The sequence below is a fragment of the Zalophus californianus genome, chromosome 15, assembly GCF_009762305.2.
Source record: "Zalophus californianus isolate mZalCal1 chromosome 15, mZalCal1.pri.v2, whole genome shotgun sequence".
Lineage (NCBI taxonomy): Eukaryota > Metazoa > Chordata > Mammalia > Carnivora > Otariidae > Zalophus > Zalophus californianus.
The window spans coordinates 14,015,097-14,035,057 of record NC_045609.1 but is presented as its reverse complement, the minus strand read 5'-3'; the positions used below and the strand labels follow the sequence as shown (position 1 = coordinate 14,035,057).

The 19,961-nt window shown below is 47.7% G+C and overlaps 1 protein-coding gene across 4 annotated transcripts in view; it reads right to left on the bottom strand.

Moving 5' to 3' along the window:
• Positions 1–246: 246 nt before the first annotated feature.
• The window catches only part of TARBP1 (TAR (HIV-1) RNA binding protein 1), an 81,252-nt gene continuing 61,537 nt past the window's right edge, over positions 247–19,961 (bottom strand). Inside the window, exons 23-30 of one of the 4 annotated variants that reach the window (XM_027595179.2) lie at positions 18,487–18,573; positions 10,855–11,051; positions 7,085–7,166; positions 5,024–5,195; positions 1,872–2,063; positions 1,565–1,689; positions 1,011–1,147; positions 252–699 (exon numbers count right to left, since the gene is read on the bottom strand). In XM_027595179.2, coding sequence (XP_027450980.2) covers positions 531–699; positions 1,011–1,147; positions 1,565–1,689; positions 1,872–2,063; positions 5,024–5,195; positions 7,085–7,166; positions 10,855–11,051; positions 18,487–18,573 — 1,161 coding nt within the window. In that variant the 3' untranslated portion in view covers positions 252–530. Of the gene's footprint in view, positions 700–1,010; positions 1,148–1,564; positions 1,690–1,871; positions 2,064–5,023; positions 5,196–6,762; positions 6,861–7,084; positions 7,167–10,854; positions 11,052–18,486; positions 18,574–19,961 lie in introns of those variants that run through there. The other 3 variants (XR_003520087.2, XM_027595187.2, XR_003520089.2) reach the window with 3 other exon arrangements.

The window sequence follows — 19,961 nt, the reverse complement described above, 5'->3', positions numbered from 1 at the left end:
AGGAAATTAAAACCTATTATCCGAGCATCCTGAATTCTACAGGAAAGCTGGCTCAACAGCCTGTCAAGCAGGTTTCCTCCCTGGGAATAAGTAGATATAAGGCAGCAAAGAGAGGCTAATGACTCCTCTCCACGCAGGACCTTTGCTTCCACCCCACCGTGCCTCCTGGGGACGTAAGGGTGTGGTGTTCACAGGTGGTAACTGCTGTAATTCTGCCTTACTCCCATCGAAGTCCACATTTCTGACAATACTGGTTTCCAGGAAAGAAATTCTCTTCTTAAAATACATTGTTTTATTTCCACAATTGCTTAAAATATTCAAGAAACAATGCAATTTAGCTAAAAATATTTATTCAAGGGGACAACATATAGTAATATATTTAAGGCACATGAAAAAGTTTTGGCATTCAGTTGGCAAGAAAAAGAAATACAAATTATCCCGGTAAATTTCAGAATCGATTTCATTAGTACACATGGTTTTAAACAAGGTTTCAAGAGCACCGATAACTGATCTTAGATAAGGCACAAAGGTCACGACTCGGTGTCCCCATGCCTGAGCAGCTGCTGTCGGGTATATTCCCAAATGAGCAGAGCCCCACTCACGTGCACGTTAAGCGAGCGGATAATGCCCTGCTGAGGAATTTCCACACAAACATCCAATTGTTGGATCAGATTTGCTGGAATTCCCTCACGTTCATTTCTGACGAAGAAAAATGGAAGAAGAAAGGTTAGTTTTCTTGTAATACACACACTTTTTTTCCTCAGAAATCCTGAATGTCACTGAAGAGTCAGATTAACAAAGTAAAGTGAAGTCTGTGGCACCAGGGAAATAAACAAGTAACACAGATTTATGGGTCGATCTAGGTTCACCTGATCATCCCAAAAACTAGGGGTCTTTCCATAAATGTTACAAGTCAAAACTCCTGATGTGGGTGTAACGTCAGGAGTCTTGGTGAACTGTAAAATTTCCGAAAGCATTTTCTACACTGAGACTCAAAGGGATCTTCTTACCCCAACAAGAGCAGAGATCTCTCCGGAAAGCTGTACTGGGTCAGGTCTATACTCTTGGCAGTCTGTTCCACGCCAATGACGGTGTAACCTTCTGCTTTTTTCTGCTGCAGAAAATCGATGAGCTGAGGTGGTTTTACCTTAAAGTGAGTTTAAAAAGAGCAGAATAATAAATTATTCATTTACAGCCTTGGAGTAAAATCAGAGTTTCAAAAAAAAATTTCATGAGACTATGTCTTTTTATAAGGAAAAGGAATTATACTCTATTAAAAAAAATAAACAAAAAAAAACTCCCCCAACATCAAATATATTTATCAAAAGTATTCCTGAGTTGCAACAGGACATATTTACAGAATAGAAATCTAAAAATACAATAATGTGAGAGATCACAAAAGCAACGGGGGAACTAAGGGGGGGTGTATTTTACTTTGAGTATTATTTTAAGCTATTAAAGGCTGGACAACTATGAAGTACTGCAAGAGGACTGATACTAGAGGACAGAGGACCGCAGAAGATTTCAGCACATCAGTGTTTTACTAATACTACTTTCCACCCACCTCCACTAAAGGCAACCACTGCTCTGCTGAGACACTGAGGCCTTGGAACTGCTTGTCTCTGACGCACTGCAGGCTGCCCACCACGAGCGCCGAGGCCCCGAACACCTCACAGGTCCGGCACAGCCCTGCACACGACGGGCCGCGTTACTGCTGGCGGTCCTCCGCCCAGCTCACTACGGCCGCACAGCGCCCCCGCAGCTCCCCAGGAGGGTTAAATGAGGAAAATGGGCACAATGGCACTGGACCGATGACAAATTTTCAGGATCAAAAGATTTTAAGCAAGCCCCCTGGAAAACTGTAATTTTACCTCCTAAGTTAGTTGGTTTATCAATGAGCGAGGCCGCTACAATCAGTCTGCTAATCGACTTTCCAAGTTTGGCGACACGATCCTGAAATACTAGCTCCAGATCTAAATCTGGAGTGTTATTTTTCCAGGGGATAATCTTCTTCTGAACATCCATCCACTCTGACTGGCTATCTGCTTCGCCCGAGTGAGAACCTGGGAAGGAAGAGGAAATAATCCCATACATAAAAATCTGTTTACACACACACACACACACACACACACACACACACGTTTCAAATGATAGTTCAGAATGAGATCCATTAACTAAAGAACTTTACTTGGATTCAGACACAACTGCCATTTTCAAGTCATTTTAAATTTTCAAATTGAACTCTTAACAACCAATATACGACAACATTTCATGAAGTAGAAGATGCCCTTGTTGTCTACACTTTAGCATATCCCAAACTGGGAAGCATCTTAGAATTCCACAGGGTATCCTAGTTTGGTATGATTTTAGCATTTTTTCTTAGAGGTCCATAAAATAATGGTGTATCTTACAAACAATAGGGTATTCCTGAAAACAAATATACACAGTCTTTATCCTAAATTATTTTACAAGTACTTGGGGAAACTTTCCTAAAATGAAGGATATTCTCTGAAGCAATTATCTCTTAACGAATGTTAGTAACCTGTCGAATGCAGTGTTCCGAGCTGTAGCACAGGACTGAGACTGTCCTTCCAGGCTCTTCCTCAACTGCTCTACTCCAAACTGCTGACCGAGCCACCAAGGAGCACTTAGCTTACCAGCACGGAAGAGAGATGCAGATACCAGAACACGGTACTATAGTGAGAGTGTGTAATGTCCGGGGGAGGGAGGGAGGGACGGGCGGAGACGAAGACCCAGGAAGGCTCAGGGAGGAGTGTGCAAACAGCGAGTGCGGGAGGGCAGTGCAGCCCGTAGGGACGGGTGTGTGCGTGCACAGGGCGTGGGAGGACGAGACCCAGGCAGCGGCAGAACTCCGGTGTAGCTGGAGCGTGCCATGGACGGAACACGATGGCTCAGACCATAGAAAGATCATGAAAGACTTGTACAGAACGATAAAGAACTTACTCTACAGACAGGAGCCATTAAAGGGTTTTAAGAAGGGGGTAAGAGGACTGGTTTTGTGTTTTAGGAAACATCCCTCTTAGAAGTGAGGTGAGGATAAGTTGGGGCCTCTGCACCAGTCCCGGCAAAGACAAGGACAACCTGAATTAAGTCAAGGCAAGAGCAGCAGCAGCCAGATCTGGGAGGCAGAATCACCCCGATTTGGTAACAGATGAATGCGGCACAGGAGAAAAGAATGACCGAGGGGCAGCCCTGACAGAAGGGGTTTACAGAGGAGGCAAGTGAGGGCAGCCAGGGAAATGCAACTCGAGTATGTTGAGTTTAAAGAGTTTATGGTGTATCTGGGTGCAAACGTCCAGCAGGCTCAGGAAAGAGGCCAGGCAGCGACAAAGAGGAGAAGTTACATTACGCAAGTGGTGGTCTCAAGTTGGAGAAATTAAAAATGTTCAGGGACAGCATGCAGAATGAGGAAACCAGGCCAAGGGACACATTCCGGGGATACTACCAGTGAAGTCTTGGCATAAAGTCTGCATTGCAATACCCCTCTCACTTCCACACGCCAGACAAAACAAACAGAGACCTCCTTAGCCTCTGCCCCACCCGAGTGACACGTGGCTTCTCTGCTCCGACCTGCGGCCCCCAACACAATACGTGGGGAGGGCCCACGTACGCTCTCCTCCTCTCCCCTCGTCTCTGCTCAGCCCGCCCCAGCGGGGCTGCCCCCACCACACTGGTGAAGTAGCTTTTGTCGCCATTTCTGCCCTCAAATCTCCCTGTTTGAGGTCCTCTGTTTTGGGAAAGCTCTTCCCTCAGGATCTTTGCTCGACTGCTCGCACTTCACGTGGGTCTCTGCTCAACGTCAGCTCCCGAGGAAAGGTCTCTTTGATCCTCTGGCACCATCTCTACCCTGCTTTGTTTTCATGGTGCCTTTTAAGTAAGCGTGAATGCAAGCTGCCTAGGGGCGGGGACCCGGCCTTAGGTCTAGACACCGGAGGCAATCGATAAATCTTGGTTGAAGGAATAAGTTTAAGGTGAGTATGTCTTAAAATGTATTAGTGAACCATCTAGATGTTTAATAAAAAATGCACTTTCCCAGAACTCTCCTCCAGACACACTGAATTAAAATCTAAGGCGGGGGGGGGGGGGGGGGGGGCAAGTATTTGTACTTTACGCAAGTGGTCCAAGGGGTTCTTGGAAACGTTAAAATTTGAGAGAACGACAAATACACAGGACAAAGAGGGCACTGCTGGAGAGGAGCGAGGAGTCCGGTGGAGGAGGGAAACGAGGCCAGCAAGAAGCCAGCAAATGAACGCCTCGTAAAGGGTAGGGGTGATGAGAGAAGAGCGCCCGCCGCGGCTTCACGGAGGAGACAAAGACCACTTCTGACGCCCTGCGTCAGGGAGAGTGAGAACGAGGGCCAAAGGAGCGGCGGCAGTGAGGAGCATCGGGAGACCACGCTCCGCGGCCAGTAACACCAGCTGTGCTTTCAAGGAGGGGTGGGAGACTTGGCCCTGGGTCTTTCCAGGGCTCACCGGACTGTGCAGGAAAACAGGGAGGAGGTGAGCAGTCGAAGGACCTGTGCGTCCTTCAGAAAGCCGAAGGGCAGCAGTGTCACAGAAGGGGGAGAAACAGGAGAGAGAAGGCCGCACAGATGAGTAAGGGCCAGCCAGACCCACAAAGGACGAGAATCAGGAGCTCTTGCTTTATTCCTAAATGGGCCAAGAAATGAGATTTCATAATCTGACCCTTTTTAAAATCTGTACTTTTACAGAAACACATAATGGGAGAGCAGTGAATATTAATTAACAATAATATTTCAAAGAAAAGGGAAGTTACTAGCTTTATATAATAAAGCAGATCAGGCTCTCCTTGGCTTTTCATAGCAAAGCCAAGCAATTAAAAATACCAAAGTTATAGCACTTTTTCACGGTCTTTAAGTGGAGAAGGAGCAGACTTCACTGCATCGGTGAAAAGTGGCGTGATCATCTCTCTGCTCTCAGTAACTGAAGCGAGGAAGGCTATCCAAGTCAACAAGCGGGAGAATAAGAAAACATTTCTTTACCTATGTCCTGCTGAGCCCAGTCACCCGGTTTTACTTCACAGAGGCGAGTTGGCGAAAGGTACCACTGAAATCCTGCATCTAAAGGAATGTCAGTGAATCTGGTAAATTTACCAATGGCAATCCATTCGTCTTCAACCAGGCCTGAAAGGCGTGGAAGGATGTAAAATATGGTCTGAAAAGAGAATGGTAAAATCTAAATTTTTTCCCCTTGAACAGAACAAAGAAATACATGGAAACATGTTTAAAGTACAACTTATTTACTATTATTGATGTATTCTCCCAGACTATCACAATAACCATATTGTATATGTTCATTTATATCTCGTAGCAACTGTCTATACATATTTCTCATCTTCTCTAAGCCATCAGGGGATTAACTTAGGAAATGCTCGAGGGCAGGAAGATCTTCCACTTGGGTTTTTCTCACCGTATGTAATAAACCACTGTGCTCTTGATAAAAGCAAAAAGTGTTTTAGGATTAATCAATATCAATGTTGGGCAACATTTAGCTCAGGGCTATGTGTTGATAACCGAACACCTCCATAAGCGATCGAGTTCAAGCTCTTTTGATGCCAAATCTTTCCTGTTGCTACCATTAGACAAATTTGGAATCTGAACTTTGTCTTGACTGTATATTAGCTGTGACGTCAGACAGACCACTTAGCCTCTCTTGGCCTCAACCTCCTCATTTGTAAAACGAGGATAAAATCAGGTTAAAATAGCCCGTCGAGGTTGAGTAAACCGTGTGTGACACCCCTGGGCACGGTGATTGCTCAGTCATCACAGAAGCAATCCTCCTGGCCTTTTCTTACCTACTAAACGGAACAGAACCAGAAAGTAAGTCATCAAAGGTGAAAAGGTGCATACAAAACAGAGGCACAAGTAACAGAAAATCTAAAAATGAAACCGTAAACGTGTGACGATGCACACGTCTTCACAATGGTTTCTGGAACGAAGAATGGCTTTCTGCACACTGGCGCCATGTGATGACTGCCACGCAATGCTGACTGAGTAGGAACCGAGCTCAGTCCGAATGCAGAACGAGGCAGAGTTCTTGCGAGCCATCATGTTACTTCCACGGGCAGCGACGGCTCGGATCGTTAACGGAGGAGAAAATACACAGAAGGGGGGGGGACAGTGAGGCATCGGGGACAGAGATGAAACAAAGAGGGAAGGAGGGACTTACTCCTGCTGGCGAACGGAACAGAAAGGGCTGACTTAGCACTAGAGGCCCTACTATGAGTCCTTCAGAAAGGCGCCAAAGCATTCTGGGCGCTGAAGAACACAGAACAGAGCATGTTAAAATAACCAAAAAATCCTGCATTTTGCAATGAAGTCCACAGCTGCCCAACAAAGGGCATAATATTCTGTAGTGAATATCTCACAATATACAGATTTTCTTTTTATCGCATATGCACAGCAGCTACAGTCCCTGCGGAGAAGTCCTACAGGTCACATGTTTTAAATTCAAAGGTAGAACATTCTATTTATAGTTGAAAAAGGGAGAAAGTGATACAATTCATACAAATCTTAATAATTTGTATATTAATTCATATGCTAATTGTAATAAACATGTTTATGGTTCTTAAAATTACATGAACACACTCGGCTACGAGGAGGTGGTGTATCATGCGCTACACGATTCTCGTCACCCAGAACCGAAACGCTGCAAATTTAACAAAAGAACAGATCTTTTTGCTCTTTCATTAACAATGGGCTTCATTACAACAAAATCTCACCTGCACAAACGTTCTCACTCATTTCCTTTTAATGTCTGAACAGATTTCTGTTTAGAGTTAAATATTCCCCCTTCCAGACTTTACAAGCCAGACACTGCCTGAGGAACAGAAAGTGACAATGACTAGCCAATTTTCACCGCTTACGAGTGAAATGTAAGTCATCTGCATGAAGTAACAAAATTAAACTTAGAACTTTACAACGTGAAGGTGAGGTTGTAAGGGGGAAAAATTCACCTAATTATAACCCCAAGAACTGTGGCAGACAGGAGGCGCCGGGATTAAAAACACAGTAAAGAATTTACGAATGACACTCTCTGCTCACCTCCAGACAATAATCCTGCACTGGGTGAAATGCTGCAAAAAAGAAATGCTCCTGGATGCGTTGCCAATTCTTCTTGGCGTTCCTAAGGGTGAAAAATACGGTATGAGGTACAGACAAGTGAGACAACTCTGGTGGTGGTGGTGGTGGGGGCGGGGGTGGGGAACCAATTGGATAATCAGAAAGAGGTCTTGCAGAGTTTAGAATGAAAGGGAAATTTTGTGAATTTTATCTGAGGATTTATACACCCCTCCCTCCTACATCAACATGCTTTAAAAACACTGAGTTTGACCTTTTGAAATGAAAGTCAAAGACAAAGAAATAACTGTTTCAGAGCCTTACAACAAACAGCTACTCAACAAGAAGCAAACCCTCCAGCAGATGGTGCAGAGGCCCGCGCTCCGTCAGAGGTGATGGGGAGCGGACGTGGCCATCCACTGGCACCGACAAGGAAACCACAGATGGACGGCTTATGTGCTTGGGGAAAAAGAATTCTAAAAGGGAACTACAGGGGAAAAAAAAATAGATCGATCGATCGCTAGATAGATAGGAACTCTGTAAGAAATCTGGGTTGTAGTCTTCAAGTCTCCGTCCAGCAGTAAACACTTTTTCTATTCTCAAGATCCATAGCACACAGCCCAACTGGACCAGCATTCCCGAACCAAACAAATGTAATACGAGCAGGCTGTAAAGTCTTAACACATCTGCCAGGTTGTAAAAGGCAAAGGGGGTAGGGATAAAAATTACAGAACACGACAGGCAGGTTTCAGTTTAAACTCATGATCAACAGCCCAAAAGCAAAGTAGCAATTTCGAGGCATTTTCCTGCAAGACGGTTCTCGCGTGATGGCTCCCCGACCCCCCAGCACCCCCAGCCCCTCTGCGCGCCTGACAGCCGAGCCTCCACAGCACTGGGGGGAGAGAAGGGAGCGTTCACCTCCCGCGCCTCCTACCACCTGCCCTCTCGTCCCTTTGCCGCAGGGCTCCAGATCCCACTCGCTCAACTGTCCCCTCGTTGCTACTGAGCCTGTTCAAAGGGCTGTCTGTCCGATCAAAGGAAGCAGCCTACCACAGAGCCTTCGGTCGGTGCGGGAGAGAGAGCTGGGGGCAGTGGGCAGCGTGGGAAGAAAAGCCACTCATGAGAGACACCCCTCTGGGGGGAGGAAGGGCAGGGACGGGGAAGGAGATGGTCTGGCCTTGACCTGACACCTTTCCTTGCTGTTTGACTTCCTAACCGTGGAACCCTTATTTAAAACAACTAATGTGACCGAAAAGAAAAGAAAAGCTCTCCTCAATGCACACTGCTGCTACATTTCACAGAGGAGGTTTTGGAGGGAATTAACTTGGCTGTGTTTTACCTTCTTCATCGTCCTTTTTTTTTTTTTTTTTTAAGACATGAAGTATTTCAAATATTCAAGTAAAGAAACGGACAGCAATGAGCCTATGCCTGGATTGAACAGATAACATATTGTCCCAACCACTCCTAACCCACGCTAATTTGGTGTTCGCCCCACCAACGAGGCTGCTGACAAGCTCTCGCTTAAATCCAGTGGGTGCTTTTAGGCTCTCATTTCGCTTACTCCAAACCCATCCATTTCTCCGCACCCCACTCATCTAACACACCATCTCCTCCCATTTTCTATGGCCTGCCTCTGGTCTGCTCTTCCTACTTTGAAAAATGGCAAAAGCAAACCAGTAGAGATCATGTCCACGTTTAACCAATCTGCTCACCGGGAACCCAACCGGCCTGGCCTCCGCCCTGTCCTGCCCGCACTCACCGCTCTCGAGCCGGACCAGCCCCGTTCAGCCGCACAGCCCACCTCGGTGCTGCCCAGAAATCACCGTCCCCCACTCCTCGTCTGCCTACTTCCTACCCATCCTTTACAGGGCAACTCACATGTTATGTTACTTAGAAAAGAGTGTGCACTTTCTCATCACAATCTTTACTTTTCCACTGGAGGACCTATCACGATTTAAGTTATTTTCTTTGTGTGACTGTTCACTTGCTGTCCCATCCACCCTGGCTGGGAGCCACACGAGACCGGGGCATCTACCTGGCCTGCTGCCGATGCCCTAGAACTCAGCCTGCACAAAATGACTCTGCTGTGTATTCGAAAAGCAGGGATGGTCTAATGCCCATGGTCCTTTGTTTTCACTGGTTACGTCTCCTACCCAGTACTAGGATTTTCAAAGGAGTAAGTTATTTTGTAAAAGGGTATTCTACTGCTTAATAAAAAGGAGCTGAACCAACTGTTTTTAGAAATCAAAACACAGCTACCCAGGAACTTTGAATAGGATCAACCACCAACCAAAACACTGCAACACCATACAATAAATCATGATTTCTTCACAGAGCAAACTATAAACTGACAAATGCCTATTCGCATGTGAAATTTATTTAATTCCCTCACCCTTCCCTCCACTGAGGGACTGCAGTGCGCACATACCCACCAAGGAGAAATGGGACATTCAGGATTGCCTGAAAAGATCAGCAATTCTAGCTGCTGGAACATGCCTGGAAAGGTGGGGGCTGTAGGCACCGCTAAGGTGAACAACTCATTTTAATAACTAGTCTTAGCTGGGACCAGAACTTGAGGCGGCCGTCTATACACCCAACCGTGTGCAACGAATCAGAGGCATCTAGCTCCTTCCTTTGCACTTTGTCCCTCACCTGTGACCGGTCCTATGTCCTCACCTCTCTTCTCCGGTTTTCTCTAGTAGCCCATGTACTTATATTTTAGCATTTATATTATATTTGCTGAATTGAGGATCTTCCTCCTGGACTGCCACACCTCCTTTGCCCAATCACCTAAATGCTCTTTTCAACCAGTGGGTCGAGAGTAAAAGCGTGCAGAAGGGCTGGGAAGGCAGCCTGTGGCCACGGAAGTCCTCCGTCCTGGCCCCACAGGGAGCTTCGCGATGACTCAGGTCTCAGTTACACCACCTGTTACCTTGAGGGTCAAGCAAAGACCCCCTGTATGTTACTGGTTTTCCAAACACTATTTCATATTCTTAACATGCTGCTTCCAACCTTTATCTGTTTATAAAAATTTGTGAGGGCTTTTGAGCGTCTGGAAAGAAACCTTTTATACTGATTGATAGTGCCTGGGTCTCTAAAAATTATAAAAATCTGGGCATTCCGGGATAGTGATCATCAATGATAGTAAGAGAAGAGTAAAACAACAACACCACCACTCCCTGAGAGCCGGGGCAATCAGTTCAGATACCAGGAGACACTAGGGGACCGCTGCCTGCCCTTGTGTGGTGTGAGCAGAGCCGGTAGAGAACGCGGAGCCGTGCAGCCCCCTCCTGCTCCGTCCACAGCACAGCATCGTATCTGCTTGATATCGAGCATCTGTGCAGGATTTTGTCTGGGAAATAAAGACAGTCTCTAAGAAAAGGAAAAGAAAAAAGCTTCCATCATCTTTAATTAGTACAACTGAGGGGTTGAGAGCATGTCTAAAGCCAGATTGTTCTGCTTCTCAGCACTTCTTTGACAACAGAGCACAGTCACAGTCAGCAATACCGAAGATAGAGATATCTAAAGGTGTGTAAAAGATTATTTATAAAACAAAGGACCAAGGATAAGAAAGCAAAGAAAGGTCAGGACGGAGCTGACCACACTTAGAACCGTAACGAAATCACGCTCTGCCTCGTCCGAGCTCTGCTCTCCGAGCACGATGGAATAATGAGAAGCTCACAAGGCCGTGGGACCTCTTGGTCCCCTCTGTGTGCTCTGCTGGAAGGAAAGTGAAGGGCACGAGCTTTGCTTACCCTGTTCCAGGCATGTTTTCCACCTGGTTGAGACTGGATTCAATAACAGAAGTCAAAGCATCAAATTCTTCAACGTGCAGGGTCTTACACATGCTCCAGATCTTCTTAAGAGCGACTAAGGCATATAGTCGGATACTAAAGTTGTGACTGAAGCACCACTGCAGCACGATAATAAGGGCTTGCTTCAGAACTGGTTTCTGGAAAGAAAGGGGGAAAATTCTTCACATGTACACGTGGAGTGTTCCACCCCCGGTTGTGTGACCACCAAGTGGACAGAAGGTAAAAATGCTGCACAGTCCAGCTCCCTCTGGTTCTGCGGGGGCAGGGCTCCTCCTTCCTTCGCAGACACGCTAGGTGTGCGGGCATTAGCGATTTCCTCGAGGAAGAAAGACGCTCCCAGCTCTTTTGTGTCCGTTTAGGAGGCGGCCACAGTCCATGTCCCCCACACCGCAGCGCCCGGGCTAGTGTGGACGGAGTGCCTTCACACTAGCCGCCATGCCCCCACAATGTGCTAACAGCAGCCCCCTGGGCTGGAAACGTCAGAAAGGTTCTCTGAGCCCCCCTTCTGCTGCACTTCCAAGTGCTTCTAAAGCCAGGGACCTCCTATGGTGCTGTTTTCCTCCTTGTCTTTGTGAACAACTGTTTCCCTCATGACGCTCTTGGACCCGCAGAGTGCTGAGGGGTGGCAGGAAAATTAAAAAGTGGGGAGAAAAATAATAAACGTCTTAACTTCCCTGTGGTCTTTTCCTGTGATTTCGGACTGTTGCATCTTCACAGCCTGATTTCAGGCAGCGACAGTCCCTGACTTCCCAAACCACGGAGTTCCACAGACCATGAAAGGCAAAGGAAATGACCCAGATTAATGTGGAAACCAGATGGATGCAAACTTTTAATAGAATATCAGCAGCTACCTCGATGCTCGTACCAAATGGCTCATCTGTAAACGTTCGCGGGGCTGCACCTAGCTGAGAATCCTACGGTTTCTACTAAGAGCAACCGTGCTCACGGAAGACTTTACCAACTCACTGCCTGGTTAACAGCGCATTTCAACCTCCCAAAGCTCCTGTTAGAAGGACAAAATACAGATATATATGATCCTCCCTATTCCAGTCCTCTGTTCAAAGTACGGTCAACATTTATCAAAGGTCGCTGTGCAGTCAGCGTCACAAGGACACCCGGGGGGAGGATATGTGAATATATGCACACGTAACTGTAACATACATCTGACCATCCCCACGTGAGGAGCAACTTGAACAAACACCGTGCGTATGCGCAGCAAGGTCAAGTGCAGGAACCAGTCAGATGGGCCCAGCAAAAAGGCTACGTGGAGGAAGAACAATTTTTAAGAAGAGGGGCAAGGAAGGCTTGCCATACCAGATACAGATCTGAGAAAACCAGGAAATGCAGCACAGAGAAAATAGATGTACCTGGCTAGAAGGAAGATAGAAATGTCAGGGGTGGCGAAGGAAAGCGGCAACTTCTGAATGATACATAGTTAAGTATTTACTTGTATTTAGAAGTTGAGGGCGCCTGGGTGGCTCAGTCGGTTAAGCGACTGCCTTCGGCTCGGGTCATGATCCCGGAGTCCTGGGATCGAGTCCCACATCGGGCTCCCGGCTCAGCGGGGAGCCTGCTTCTCCCTCTGCCACTCCCCCTGCTTGTGCTCTCTAATAAATAAAAAAATCTTAAAAACCTCTATCACCATCTGACAGTATAACATCTATTTATCATCTCTCCCTGCACCCGAATGACAGTGGAGACGGTTTTGTTCACTGCAGAATTCCTAGGACCCGGAACAAGCCACCAGGACACATGAAAGGCACAGGACAAATACTGCAGGGAGGAGGAGGGATGACTGCTCAAAGCACCCCTCCAACGGGGCCTGTGGCCAGTTACCTACACTACAGCCCCATCCCCGAGGTCAGAGTCTTCTCCCCAAGGAACAAGCGCTTCCTCTCCTCTGAGCGGCTCGCACTGCTCTCCCGGCCCTTCTAAACCTTTCCACGGTGGCTTCGGAGCCCTCCTCCCAGGATGGTCTCCAACCCCTCACTAACCTTTCTCTCCCCGCCCCCGCCCCAAGTCACAAGAGGGTCTGCGCCCGTGCCAATCCTCACCGTGACATTCAGGTCATCGCTTCCCTGCCATCAGAGACACAGCCATGGGGAACAGGTTTGCCAGAGTCCACCCCTTGTCACAGAACCTGTAACTATTCTTCTTTCTAAAACCTTAAAAGCAGGTATTCCAACTTTTTTTTTTCTTTAAAGTTATTTGTTTTAAGAGGAGTGGGAAGGGGCAGAGAAAGAGAATCTCAAGCAGCCTCCCTGCTGGGCACGGAGCCTGACACAGGGCTTCATCTCACAACCCTGAGATTGTGGCCTGTCACAGTCGCCTCGGTCCATCTCCTACCCCACCCGTTTCCCTCCTGTACCCCTCCTGGAGCTCGCCCCAGTCACATGCTCCTTGCTGCTGGATACTGTGGATAAAGCCCCTGCCTTTCTTGACCTCTGCAGGCACTCCGCCGTCTTGGTCTTTCTCTCCTTGAAAACAGTTCTTCCTATGACCTTTAGGACACCCCATTCTTAAGGCTGCCCCCCTCGCCCTCCCATGTTCCTTCTCAACCTCTTCTCCTGTCCCTTAAATGCCGGCGTGGCTCTGGGCTCTGTCCCTGGCTTCCCTGTTTTGTCAGGCGGCACACGCCCCCCGCGCTCGCTCCCACGGCTTCGGTCCAGTCAGGGCTCCCAAGCTTGGGAGCCGCAGCACGGCTACGTTGCCTCTCTCAACTGACACGTTCCTGCGTTCGCTGCGAGATGTTCCTCGCACGCAGCTGCAGGAAATCACACAGAGGTCCCCTGTGCCCGGCGTGCTTTGTCCAGTGTCCCCTCCTGCTAACATTTGGCAGATCACGGCACAGCATCTCAACCGGGACACGGTCACTGACAATCCACTGATGAAATCTGAATTTCCCCAGTGTTCCTTGTCCTCAGTTGTGCGTGAGGTGTGTGTGTTTGCAGGTCTAGACCATTTTGTCACATGTGTGGGTTCACAGAGCCAGCATCACTGTCACGAAACTGAATGGTTCCAACGCCCAAGGATGCCCCCTGTCGTCCTTTTATAACCACCCCCTCCCCTTCCCACACTCCTCTCCCCACAGCCACTTTGTATACAACTGGCAGTGTTGTGAAAAGTATTTGAACCTTAACCTGTTAGAGGTTAGCTGCAGACACAGAATCTGGTGGCTAGCTCAACAGAAATGGATCTTCATCGCAGAATCACTGGAAGCACTGAAGACATGGGCTCTCGGCTCGCAGCTGAGCAACCAGGAGCTACGCTGCGGAGCCAGGCGACCACCACTCTCCTCCCCGACCCAGAAGGCGCGGCGACTGCGTGCAGGGGCCTACCGTGACTCGCACAAGCAGAGCCACAAGCTGTGTTCACCGAACCAGGATCCAGCTGGGACCTACCCCAGCTGACACCATCCCAAGGGAAACAAAGGCCCCCACGACTCAGCTTGTCAGCAGAGGCCCGCTTCTGCTTCCAAATCCTATGCAAGTGTGGACGACCTGAACCCCTGTCTACACGATGTTTTCAAAATAGAGGTTTCTGTGTCCTGGGCTCAGCAGAAAGAAGGTGTGGTGAACCCCGAACCTTCAGCAGGGGCACGAGAGCACCCTGGTTCATCCACAGTCCCTCCACGCCCCCCGAGCTAACGTCCAAGTCGTATTTCCTAGTTGGACGTCTTCCTGAGCCCCAGAGCCCTACGTGCACCAGCTGCCTGCCCTGCCCCTGGGGCTCCCCACGGGTGACAAACCCACAATTCCATCCACTCATTACCATCCTCTCGGTCTGCTCTTCGTGCTGCTTCCTGCTCCGGTAAAAGGTACCACCGACGCTGGTGGCCCAGGTCACTTCCTTGCTTCCTGCCTTCTCGCCACCAAAGCCATCCACTGAGCCCTGGCATTCCTTGCTAGCACATACCTGTCACATCCATCCATCTGTCACCTCCACGCCATGTCCCAGCACAGCTCATGTGACAGCATGAAGATCACTACAGTGGCTTCCCAAAGGTTTCCAGATTCGTCCCCATGACTAAACCAATCCTACACACCATACTCACAACACACAAGTCTGATCATGTCACCCTTCTGCTTAAAATTCAGCAGCATCTGACCCAACGCCCTCTGGATAAAGTTTAAATTCCTCGCACAGAGAGCATTTACGGTATGTCCATACTGTTGTGGAGCAGCTACTTGTCCAATTTCACACACCAAGGAGAGGTAGTGCTAAGATGTGAGGCCAGGTCTCCTTGACTCACATTCTGTGCTAATAACCTCCTTGGCCTGCTTTACAAAGGCCCTTCTGCGCTGGGCCCCGCCCGCTCTGCAGCCTCCCACTGGAGTCTCCAGCGTCTTCCCGACCTTGACCGTGCCCCGCTTCCTTGCACTAGCCCGCCCCCCTGCCCTGTCCCGCAGGGTCTTTGTGTTGAACCCGAAGTCCTCCTGTGGGCTGAGATCTGGAGGTCTCGCGGGTGCCCCCACAGCCTTCTGCACTTCCCCCTCCACACGCTCCTAGAGCTGCATGTTGCTTCCCTACCTCCACGGTCCAGGGCAGTGCTCTGTTACAGGAAGCACTAAAACCGATCCTGAATGAATGAAATAGAAGCCTTGATCCCCAAATCTGACAGGCACAAAGGAGGACTAAGGACGATTCTGAGAGGCGAGAACGTAACTTCTCTGTTATTTAATCCTTACAAAGATACCGCGAGGTAGGTAGTACTACATCCAGTTTACATCAAAGGAAAGCTGGAGGAATCAAGTAAAAACACCTACCTTCTCTTCAATTTCTCGCTGCTCTCCTATAACCTTAATCCCCACTCCGTGCTTTACTCAGACGTCCTCAGTCTTTACTAACGTCCCTGTCCTGTTCCTAATCCATCCATCCAGTTCTCATGTCCCCTTACTCTCCTCTTGGCTTTGCTTGTTTTTGATGACCTCGTCAGTTTTGAGGAGCAGTGGTCAGGTTGGCTGGGATACGGGTGATGTTCTTCTTGTGCCTAGACCGGGGTTACGGTGTTGGGGAGGGAGACCACAGAGGCCATTTCTGCCACATCCTACCAAGGGCACGGACTATGGTACGAATTACCGCTGTCACGGGCGCCCCCTTCCATACTCTGCTCTGTGGAAGGACATTGCTAGGGCAGCCCACGCTGGGCTGGGTGGTTATGCACGCCCCCTCCTTGAGGCCAGAGTGACCACGTAAGTTATTTGGAATTCTGCACAGGAGGTTTGTTGTCTTTCCCATTTGTTTATTCAATCATTCACTTATATCAGTAGAAACTCGTGAATATTTATTTTATTGGGTTGTAATCCAGTGTTACTGTATTGTGTTGCTTGTTTCAGCTTTGCCACTAGGAGGTCTCTTGGCCCCTGTGCCTCTCTGCAGATCCACCCCACGTCCCCGTGCCCCCCCCCCCCCGCCCGGGGCACTACTTTTCTATTTACCTCGTGTATTTTCTGCCCCAGTTCTAGAATCAGCTGTTTCTCCAAGAAGACTTGGTTCCTTTTATAAGAGAATGGCATTAGAAACCAAGATCTGGGAGCTAGGTATAGATTACTTGTTAAGTGCAAAAAAAGGAAAGAAAAAGAAATACCTAGTATAATTCTCAACAGGGAATACATTCCTTTTATGAATCCTATACTCAGATACGCTAGTACTGCCTGTGATCATTTGCCTTGGCCAAGACTAAGATACACACCATTTGGGACTGAACACCAGTAATGCCATTTCATATTACTGACGAGGTTTGGACACACTGAACAAGATGACAGGACAATACACAACCATGAGCACACTAAGGAAGGGTGTTTTTCCCCTGTGCTTTCGATCTCCATAGAACATTTAGCATTCTGCCCTCTGTCCTGTTTGGCGGTAGTTTTGAATCTTCTCTGACTACTTAGCACAGACCCGTACAAGTGCAAATATTTCCATACTTTGAGGAAAATGGAAAGTCCTGAGTGACTATTTCCAAAAAGTCTTTGAACAAAAACATATTTGTTAGGTAAAACAGACCTTGCCACAGACACTGTGAAGGACGTGGACATAGACTAACAAAACATACTAGTCTGGTCTTTCCTTAGATGGCTCCATTTAGGTTTCTTATTTTTCCAGAAGATACTGAAATTGAGATTATTCTATTCCACTAATCAGCAATCCTTCTTCTGGATGCTTTGAAAATAAATAAATCTAAAATATGTAATATACAAGGAGTATAAACAGAGCTGAATGGGAAAATAACCTGTTATTGGGGCTCCTGGATGGCTCAGTCATTTAAGTATCTGACTCTTGATTTCAGCTCAGGTCATGATCTCAGGGTCATGGGACTGAGCCCCACGTCGGGCTCCACACTGAGTGTGGAGCCTGCTTGGGATTCTCTCTCTCCCTCTCCCTCTCATAAATGAATGAATGAATAAATTATAACCTGTTATTCCAGATTTAGTAGAAGCATCTCCTAAGATGAATTCATTTTCAGAACTTGTCTGAATGGTTCTTGAGTTATTTCAGCCACCCTGACAGAAGACAGTTCCTTATCTACCCTGCCCCTCTCGGTAGATGGCAAGCAAATCTCTTTCCTGAACATATTTAAGATAGGAAGGTAACATGTGATGTTACCTGATAATACAGCTTGCCTGATTTCAGAAGAGGCTGTGAACCCAAGTTTTAAGGGAACTGTAACTCACACACTGCCATCTGGCTGACAGACACTGTAAGACACCTGGGATTTCAAGATCTCAGGATTTTAGGAGTGAAATTGTGGTGGGGGAAAAAGATCGCGGTCTTAGAATTCATGAAATGGGTTAACAACTAAATTTGACTCTTACCACTGTCTAAAGACAAGAATACTTGGAGAAATTCTAGGAAACCTCTTCTCCCCTGTATTTTTCTTTTGCTTTCAACACCAAACAACACTTCTTATTCCATATATTCAGGTCTCTCCCAGAGTTCACAGCTCAGTGCACTCTTCCCTGTAGACTCAGTAATGAAGTTGCTCTACATCTCACTGGCAGGACTTCCTGAATTCTTAACCGCTTTGCCAAAGTGATTAACCAGAATTAGCTACGATCTCTACTTGTCTGTGGGCTAAACCACTAGGGAGACTGCTTGAAGCCTGAGAAAGAGAGAAGAACTGGATTCACACTCCAAACGGTGACCCACAGCACATCAACCTTCAGTTACCCAAGAGCTTTTAATACTTGGACCGTAAGCATCTTTGCATGAGCACCTATTCAATAACTATGTCAGTCAAGGAACAGTTAAATGCAATAAAGGAAGTCTTACTTAAATCATCTTATGTAAATACTTGTATAAAGTTAAGAGTCTATTGCTAGAAATTGCCCATCAGTCTGTCTACAGATTTAGGATGTGCTCAGGCACACACGCCTCGGTGTGTATGTGTGCAAGTGTGTAACACCTGCCTGTGGATTTGTGTCTAAGTACGTATGCACAGTAGGTGAGTAGTGGGAGGGAAGACGAGAAGTGGCAAAAACCACAAGAAATACTCTACATTTAAAAAAAATTAGTACAAATATATACAATTCTATTTTGTAGGTTTAAACTCTTCTTACCATTTAAACTCACCTTTTCTGGGATATTTTGAGTGATGATGTCCAAATGTGACAAAACGGATAAAAATGTACAAATGCTTGTTTTAAAGTTTTCTTCACCCTGAAAAAAAATCAGATAAATCAAACAGTCACTCAAGGCTTAATGTGATGCCGTGGGGCCCAGGACGGCGACCGCACGTGAGGCGGGATGTGACGCAGCCCTGGCCTGGACGGGGACCCTTCCACAGGAGGGAAGTAACTTCCGGTAGCCAAACACCAACACAACACTCAGCAGGCATCACAAGGTAGGAACTGACTTAACTGTGAAGAAAGTGGTACAGCCAAGGGTGTGCTCACCTCAGAAGAGGCGCAGACGGCCCAGGGGAGCAGGAAGGAAAGAGAACAGTCCAAAAGTGAGTAATATGAACAAAATCAGAGGTGACAGGAAGGCGGCGGCAGCGAGGCAGGAGTTGGGGGGCGGGGGGGGGGGGACGGCAGAGACAGGCTCCAAAGTTAGACGGGAACTTGCAGACGACTTTAGAGCCAAGGACAAAAAGCTATGTAAGTGTTCAACTGGGATGCAGAAACCTGCCCAATTACAGGGATTTGGAAGAACACATCATTCTAGGGGTAATAAGCTGATGGACCCCAGAAAGACTGGAAAGAGACTACAGACACTATCGTCCAGAAACTGCTGCTAAGGCAGGTTAGATGACTTATTCAGCTATGAATGTCTTCTACATGCCAGGTCCTGTGCCAGAAAATCAGGGAAAACAAAATTAGACAAGGTTCCTGCCTTCAAGGACCTTAGTCTAGTGGGTTAGAAGGACAAAACCGCAGAATAAATTAAAATTCCAATTATAACAAGCACTATTTACATGCTACAAAAACCTCTAATAAGGGGATCCAAACCATTCTTCCTTTAAGAAATGACACAAAGGACGTATGGACGGAGATCTAAAGGAAGAGAGACAGTTCTGTCAATGAAGAGGAAAACGGCCATTGCAGGGAGAGGGCACAGCACGTGCAAATGGCCTGAGAGCCAGAGGACATGTGAGGAGTGTGAAGGCTCAGAAAAGGTCAGATTGCCTCCAGGGGCCCCGGCCTCCCTGTGCCCATGCCCTAATGCAGGCCCCTCCCACCCTGCGAGGCTGGGTCTCGCCATCTGCTTTGGCCCGTGAGACATGAGCAAGCAGGATGCAACCAGAGGCTGGGGAAGCACTTGCACACCATGACATGTCGTCCTGAGATGCTCATTCTGGTGATCCTGAGCCACCAGAGAGAGGTCCAGCCACCCTTGCCGGTCACATGCAGAGAGAGCCAGGCCCGGCCACCACAGGTCCTCCCCATACTGCAGCTGAGGTGACCAACGTGGAACCGTAGCCCCAGCAGGCACCACATGGAGAACCGCCCAGCCAGGCCCACGCAACCCAGGGTGGCGAAAAACGTTACAACACCGTTTTCCGCACTCACGGGTTCTGGACTGTTCTACCAACAGGAAGCAGAGCC